The 8424-nt window shown below is 33.5% G+C and overlaps 2 protein-coding genes across 2 annotated transcripts in view; both read left to right on the forward strand.

Annotated features, from left to right (window-relative positions):
• LOC119833023 (anaphase-promoting complex subunit 1) overlaps window positions 1–1555 on the forward strand; it is a 19999-nt gene extending 18444 nt beyond the window's left edge. Inside the window, exon 25 of the mRNA XM_038356893.1 lies at window positions 1542–1555. Within this exon, the coding sequence (XP_038212821.1) occupies window positions 1542–1555 (14 nt within the window). The remainder of the gene's footprint in view (window positions 1–1541) is intronic.
• A 1392-nt stretch (window positions 1556–2947) lies between these two features.
• On the forward strand, window positions 2948–7742 carry LOC119833025. The gene is made up of 10 exons (XM_038356894.1): window positions 2948–2999; window positions 3167–3389; window positions 3562–3796; window positions 3981–4154; window positions 4347–4492; window positions 5067–5158; window positions 5902–6127; window positions 6635–6833; window positions 7078–7251; window positions 7596–7742. Exons 1-10 carry the CDS (start codon window positions 2948–2950, stop codon window positions 7740–7742), a joined length of 1668 nt encoding a protein of 555 aa, XP_038212822.1.
• The last annotated feature ends 682 nt before the right edge of the window (window positions 7743–8424 follow it).

Raw genomic sequence — 8424 nt, forward strand, 5'->3', positions numbered from 1 at the left:
CGCCCTACCGCACGCGCGCCGGTTGCCGCGGCACCTGCGCGGACGACTGGTGCTAGGGCGCCACGCCCCGCCGCGCCCTACTGAGCGTTCATAGTAATGTTACCAAGACAAGCTACAATTGACACAAGTTGCAGCCGTGCACAAATAAACGTATAATAAATACTCGATTAATTAAGAAATGTGTGTTTATATGTCTAATAAATAATAGTAGGAACTTCTAACTCGATAATTGTAAATATCGTAACCATATAAATGTTACGATAATAAACATGATTATCTTGCAAAACTTTCTAGTATTCTGGATTTGGTTTTGTTTAAAAGAATCTTATTCACTAAAAGTGATAATCTTGAAATAAGTTAATTATTATATTAATTAATAAAGAATTTATTCGCAACTCTTCTCATGCATGATGATGGTGTATAAAATTACACTTATTGTACAGTTTTTATACAAATATTTATTAGAATATTCTATAATGTTATTTTTTATTTACTTTTTCTGTACATAGTACAAAAACATAGGTTCTTACCTCACAAAATGTAATTACGATTTCTTATTAATATTGTAAATAAAAAAAAGTGATGCTTTTTCACATAAAAACCACTAAACGGATTTTGATGACACTTATCAGTGATGAGGAATATGTGTCATAGCATAAAAGCTATAGTAATGATTTCGATTGAAACTGGCGCGTGAAACCGCGCGGCACAGTTCGTATACTAGTGAAAACTCATATCGCAACAATTTGGGTACCTTTAGACCCGAAATTATATTGATAAAAAAACCCTGTAAATATTTCAATATAACATATTATTTTATTGTTATCGTGATTTTATTGAATGATAATGTACATTTTAAATCGTAATGCAGTCAGATTATCGCTTAATTATATTGCACGAAGAATTCGACGTGATCTTGTTTTATATGATAAGTTGCAAGTTTTTAAATGTGATCAGTATTTTACTATATGTTGTGTATATAGTTAGAGGTATAATTATTATCACTATGACTCCTAGTCGTCGGTCTAATTAAGGAAAAATAGCTTATAAGATAACAATTGATTGGTTATAATGGGTGTTATCTAATTATTGTATGTAATACATGTCCTTTTGAAATTTCCGGTGTACTGTCAAATATAAGTTATCTACACGAATGTAGCACGAGATAACTAAATATTCTTTACCGACGTTTCCAAAAATAAAGTAGGTTCTCAATTCTACTATATTATTATTATTATTATTTTGTTGCAATAACTTCCGTTTTCATACAATGGAGGTGATTGTATGTTTGATAGAAAATTGTCATTTTGTCCCAATTCAATTTGCAGTAACAGCTTTTTAAATGAACGAGAAACGTCGGTAACTATATTCTAGAATAGAATTATTTCCTACGTGAGCACGAATGTTCGTACATTGAACGAATGTTTGCACGCGAGTGACCCGCGGTCAGACACTCTTAGAGTAGAAGTACTTAACTGTATGTCGATAAACTTAATTAACTTTGTGCTGCATACATTAAATGTCCGTGTTATATGTTATAGAATGTGTTGATTAAACAAATAAAACTCAATTATGAATCATCACGAAACATTCACTTATATGGAATAGTTGTATTTATGGGTGTTGTAAATATGTGTTTTATGTTATAACTGAATGTTATTCAAATGAATAAATAATTATTGAAAAATGTATTTTTTTTTTCTATACACTTACTATATTTACTGTTTCCTCACTTTTTTATGCTTACTGTTTTTTTAGAGAATCACGCTAATATTATATATGTGAAAGTTTGTTTGTTTAGATGTTTGTCCGTCAATAATTGTGTAACTACTGAACGGATTTTAATAAAATTTCATATACATATAGGATATGAGCTGACTTGGGTGGCAGGATACTTTTTATCCCGATTAAATGCTCCCTTGGGATAAAACAAGAATCTTTTCTTAATCTTAGCATGCGAATAAATAAAGAGAACTGTCATCGGTCCCATGCGTTAAGACCAGCATAAGTGGGTAAGTACATTGAAAGTGTTGATGAGTTATTTAAAAAATCTTATTTACTATTCAAACAATTTATAGGGAATGAACAAACTGTTTTCCTGCTATACTCAGCTCTTTTAAATAATAATTAAGTAGGTAGTTTAGGAAATGCTGAAACTTCGCATTGCTTTATCTATAGCTGTAATCTTTTAATTACATGTATATGTATATGACACGCGAACTGATTATAATAGCTGAAGAGTTAAATAACTTTTGATAGAAATACAATGACTAAATTTTTTGTTAAATAGCGATGTAATGCTTCATAAATGTGAATTTTTTTAAAGAATTGAAAAAAAATTATTACGAGGCGAGACTTGAACCCGCGTCTTTTTGCCAAACCGTAGCAACGTCTAGCCTCTCGGCCACCTATGAGATGTCCCTTAGGTACATGAACCCAAAAGAGTGGACAAAATTCGATTGCTAAGGCGGAGGGCCCTAAGTCATAGTATGATATGGAACTAAAATACACGGAAATCACTACATAGTGTAAAGCAAAGCCGCTTCATGCGTCTATATGTATTTATGCTTAAATCTTTAAAACTGCGCAACAGATTTTGAGGGGATTTTTTAATAGATAGAGTGATTCAAGAGGAAGATTTATATGTATTAAACATCTATTAAACTACTCCAAATTTAACGTGTGCGAAACCGCAGACATAAGCTATTTAACCATAAATTAGAAAATTAATTTAAGCAAATAGCTGAGGATATAATAACATATTGGGAATATATACGTATTCACTATGATAACATGAGGTTGATCTGATTCAATGTCACTTATCAATAATGGATTTTTGGTTTGAATTGGTTTGATATGAGATATAATATTTTGTAATTAAAAAGATAATAAATAAACAACTATAAAAGTCACGATTGCTAAGTACACAAGTTAATACGATTGCAAAATGTTGTTCAAAGCGGGAATTATCGCCTTTACGCTCCTTGTAGGATGCTTGGGTAAGTTAGTGGAAAGTCTAAAACTTACATTTCTTTTGATGCAAAATTTACAATAAAAACGTAAATGATGATTTCATTTTGAACTCATGTTTATTAATAGGTATACTGACCTTCTTCGATTATTTAGTTAAGATTAACCAATTAATTAATTACATAATATATTTCAGCGTTTCCCGCCCAAGATGATATGTCCATCTTCTTTGACCACACGGACCCAGACTCCCGTATTGTGGGAGGCGTAACTGCTGGTGTGGTACCATGGATGGTTGGATTAAGCCAGGGATCCCTGGTAAGGAGCTTCGTTTGCGGTGGCTCCATCATCACAAATAGACACATCCTCACCGCTGCACATTGCGTTGATCATGTCTTCAGCGGCGGTAGACTGTCCAGGTTTAATTACTTTACTATATCATTAAAGTTTTTAAGTTTTTCTTAACCGTATTTTCAATTATTTTTGCAACATTATTGACTTCGCTGGAAATTTTAATCTTTAAAAATTTCAAATTAATAAAATACTTTATGCTTCACCAAATAAATTTAAAAAACCCCAAACGGTTCGTAGTACTCTCCGTGCCACGGTTGGCACCAACCGATGGAACAGTGGCGGCACTAGCTACACCCTGGCCAGGAACATCAGCCACCCCAACTACGTGACATCTATCATCAAGAACGACATCAGTTTCCTCGTCACTTCATCCAACATTGCGTTCAATAATAATGTCAGGGCTGTTGTTTTATCGTACAATAACATCGGAGCTGGCGTGCAGACCAGAGTAAACGGCTGGGGTAGAACCAGGGTGAGTTTTCGCAGTTTGGCGTATTAAGTTTATATAACAATAGCATTATTTAGATATTTACAATGTCGTAACGCCAATTGTTCAATATTTAAGAAAAAATGTAAAATTACAGAAAGATAAGATAATAATTATTGTCTCATACAGATTTTCCACTTGATTTTGACTACTAAAGTGAATTTTCCAGACTGGTGGTTCCCTGTCAAACAATTTAATGGAACTTAGATCGTCCGTTGTGGACAACAACTTTTGTGTGGACACTGTCGCTCGAGTGGCAAGGGAGCTGCGTATTGTGGCACCAGCTGTCCAGCCTCATATAGAAATATGTACCTTCGTCGCTGTGAACCAGGGCACTTGTAATGTAAGCACCTTTATGTAATAGTATGTACTCATACAATTCATCAACTCAATGTACATCCAGTTTTGTCTCATTGTCTGTCTTCGATAATCTCCGCATATTTTAGAATGATGATAACATGTACAATTAATATCCAAGTCAAAACAATGTTTCATATCCTAGTTCGGGCTTAACATTGTATATTGCCACATCCAGGGTGACTCCGGCAGTGCGCTGGTACGACACGACAATAACCAGCAGATCGGTATCGTGTCGTGGGGCCTGCCGTGCGCACGCGGCGCTCCGGACATGTTCGTGAGGGTTAGCGCTTACAGAAGCTGGATTGAAAACGCTATCCGATAGTTTGCAATTAAATGTTCAATGAAAACCCTTTTGTTTTATTTTGACTCAGTCCTAATTTTCTATATGGAACGTTTACTTACACGATTATAATCATTAATTATCATTTTTGTTTGGCAATATTAAGAAATTCATATATTAAATTAAAGAATCATATTATTATACGTATATTTAAAGAGCAACATCTGATTGAAGTTGATGAGTTGTGAGACTTGAAGGATCAGAAAACAATAGATGTTTGGGACTAATAAATAACCATCGTTCATTTAAGTTTACTTTCTCCTACGTTTATCAACATATTGTCGCACCACATTCCTCTAGGATATTTTGACTTTGAAGACCATTTTTAGGCTTAAAACAATTTCTTGTTTATTGTGTAAAATACTACAGGAATTTTTAAGTAACAAAACAGAAGTCTAGGCAACAGAACTATTGTATCTAACTTGATGTACTACCTAAGAAAATTTATTAAATTTCATCGTTTTTTTTTTTCGAATTTTAAACCTAAATTGTAGCTATACGTCTAAAACTTATCACTACCGATAGGATATTGATAAAAACTATCATATAAAATAGCTTTGTTATATTTCGCGGATCAGACGGCCGTATGGGAATCAAGATGTTCAAACTTATTTTAACTTTCGCAACGGTCATTTTTGGAAATTTGGGTAAGCATTCAAAACAAATAATTTTAGTCTCATTTTAATGTATGTATTTAGGGTTTATATTTTACGGAAACTAGCTTCATTCATTTGCTTCAATTGAAAATCAATTAATTATATTTAATTTTAATTCCATGATTACATTTTATCTTTTAAAACACTTTTTATCAATTAATATCCTCTCTGTAAAGTATAATAATGAGTTGTATTATCGCTTTCCGTTCGTTTATTTTATTAATACAATTCAAAACATATAAATAGTATGATGTTTTCTGCGCTATTGCTATGTTCATAATACATTAATTACACTTAGTCCTGAATGACGCACTTAATCTTAGGAACTTATGGATCGAATTCAAAAATACTTTCGCCGTTGTTGCATAATATGTTCTTCAGGCTCCCTGAGTGCGATAGACTATTTTATTACCACGAGCGAAGCCGTGGCGTACCGCTATTTTTTATATGCCTATAAGTATAGTATTATGTTATCTATGCCTATATACGAATTGAAAATGATCATATAGCGAACATCGATACAAATTTCACAGAGTGCCTACTGTTAACACTTATAGAGATAGAGTAAACTCTTTACGATTATGAAAAGAAAATAATCAAACAATACAATGTTACAAATGTGTAAAATATTATTTTTGTGTTAAATTAATATCACATAAAAGAAATCATAAGCTTGATGCGCATATTCAAATTACAATAGATTTACTATTTACAACATATAAAATTATTTTCAGCGCTTCCATTAGATGAAACGGATCTTGCCAAATACTTTTCAAACCAAGATGCACGAATTGTTAATGGCGTAGACGCCCCCGAAGGCAGTATCCCGTACATGGCAGCTCTAGTCCACGGCCTGCTAATCGGAAGCTTTCAATGTGGAGGTTCTGTGATCACCACGAGACATATTCTATCGGCGGCGCACTGTTTTGAACGCCTTTACCAGGATGGACAACTAACTCCGTGAGTTTTATCGTGTGTTTTTAAAATATTATCAGTCATTCACAAAATAGCTTGTGAGAAATATATATATATATATATATATATATATATATATATATATATATATATATATATATATATATATATATATATATATATACAGATGTATCATTAACTATTGATTACTCGTATGAAGTATAAATTTAAACTTTGGCATTTGAGACTGGTACTACTTAGCACTATCAGAATTTATTATACGGTAAAAATAAATACAGTTCTACATATTATGTAGAATTGTAGCGTATAATTGATATTATTTTAAAAGAGCAACTACAGAGTTGCCTGCTCTTCTCTGTAGAAACTGATTTCCGAACCGATGGTAACAATTAAAACTATGTTATGACGATTCAAAAGCGCTTCTATAAAAAATCAAATTGAATAAATAAATGTTTGAATTTGAGTTAGTTAGAGCATCGGTAACATGCTCGATATAACCAAGATACAACCAATTTATATTATAAATTTCAGAACACTACGTGTAATAGTGGGAACAAATTACTGGAACTTGGGTGGCCAAACTTACAGCATCCAAAGAAACATCACCCACCCCAAGCATATCTACATCAGGGATCCTCTCAACGTCACGTATGACATTGGGCTTCTCATCACCAATTCGGAAATAGTTCTGACGGAACGAGTCCAGTTGGTGCCATTAAATTTGGAGCATGTGGGTGCCGGGGTGGCTGCGAAGGTAGCTGGTTGGGGCAGACTATATGTGAGCTCTTTTTAAGATTATCATAATGACCCCTACTTTTATTTAGGGCTACTACTTTAAACCTCAATTTTGTTACTCGCACGTTTACTCACAATGATTCTTTAGAGAAAAATGAAAAATGAGTTTTTTTCAACCATAGTAACGCTATGAAATTAAAATTAAAAGTACTAATGTAATCTAACAAGTTATCTTTTAGCTTCAAGGACCTGTGTCTCCAAACCTCCAAGAGCTAACTGTTACTACTCTGGATGATGAGCGCTGTGATCGGGAATTAAGGCAAGCGTCAATTGATTCTGGTATGGCTCTGCCGGACTACAAGCCCGAGACAGAATTCTGCACCCTCCACTCATTTGGCCACGGAGTATGCAATGTTAGTACAATAACTTTTGTAGGTACTGTTTGACCTTAAGAGAATCCCGATCCCAAGTAATGTGACGTGACGTGAAGTCATGTTAGTCAATGTAGTTCAAAGGACAGTTTGATTCATGGAATCTTTGACCATAATTATTGATCGAAATATGGAATAGATAAAAGTAGTTGTCACGTTGCTCTTCAGGATTCTTTGGCACTAATGCTATGATCTCAATTCTCAAACAGTTATGTAGAATACGAATTCTAGTAGGTTTAAGTGTTATTTTTTTAGTCTTTTCTGAACTATTCACTTATTAGTTTTTATTCTTAGATTCGGTTTTAATTAATGGCATTGGTTTCCAGGGTGATTCCGGCAGTGCCCTGGTAACAGCATCCGGTCACCAGATTGGCATCGTCTCGTGGGGCCTGCCGTGCGCACGCGGCGCTCCTGATGTTTTCGTCAGAATAAGCGGCTTCAAAGATTGGCTCCGAGATAATCTAGTTATTTAATATCATATAAGGTTTCTCGCTTGGTGATGGGAAATATTGCACAGAGACGGAATTTTTAAGGGTGGATTTAAATAAAACAATCAATTTTAGTTTAATATTTTTACTAACCTTAATCACCATTAACATATTGGTTCTCGGTACCGCCGAGATCAGGTTTTCCTTCGATGGAGAGGAGGAACATTTTACTTTTTTTCGTTTCGATCTGTAATCTTTTTATTTTCGTTTCGTTTTGATTTTTTACTCTTGTCATTCAGTCATAAATACCTTTACCGTATGGAGGTTAAATGTACATTAAATATATAGATAGAAGAAGCATTGAAAATCAAAAAATAATTTAATTTCTAGTTTAGTTTAGCCATTTTCTAAGTACATCTTTATAGTATACAGTTATTAAAGCTTTGATATCCCAATAAATTTTTAAATGCCTAATTTCATTTTATATTTCATATTCATAAGCTTCAATGTATCGAATCAGAATTTATTTCACATTTCAACGATGTGTACACACACGAAATATACGAAGTAGTACAGTAAAATATATATATATATATATATATATATAATGATAAATACTGCTTCTCTGATTATAGTATGCACACTATTATTCACTGCTGATCCAGAAACTTTGTTCATCCGGCGATGCGGCTATGACACGCTCAGCGTGTCTCCCGCACCGGCGGCA

This window comes from Zerene cesonia, chromosome 16, assembly GCF_012273895.1.
Source record: "Zerene cesonia ecotype Mississippi chromosome 16, Zerene_cesonia_1.1, whole genome shotgun sequence".
NCBI lineage: Eukaryota > Metazoa > Arthropoda > Insecta > Lepidoptera > Pieridae > Zerene > Zerene cesonia.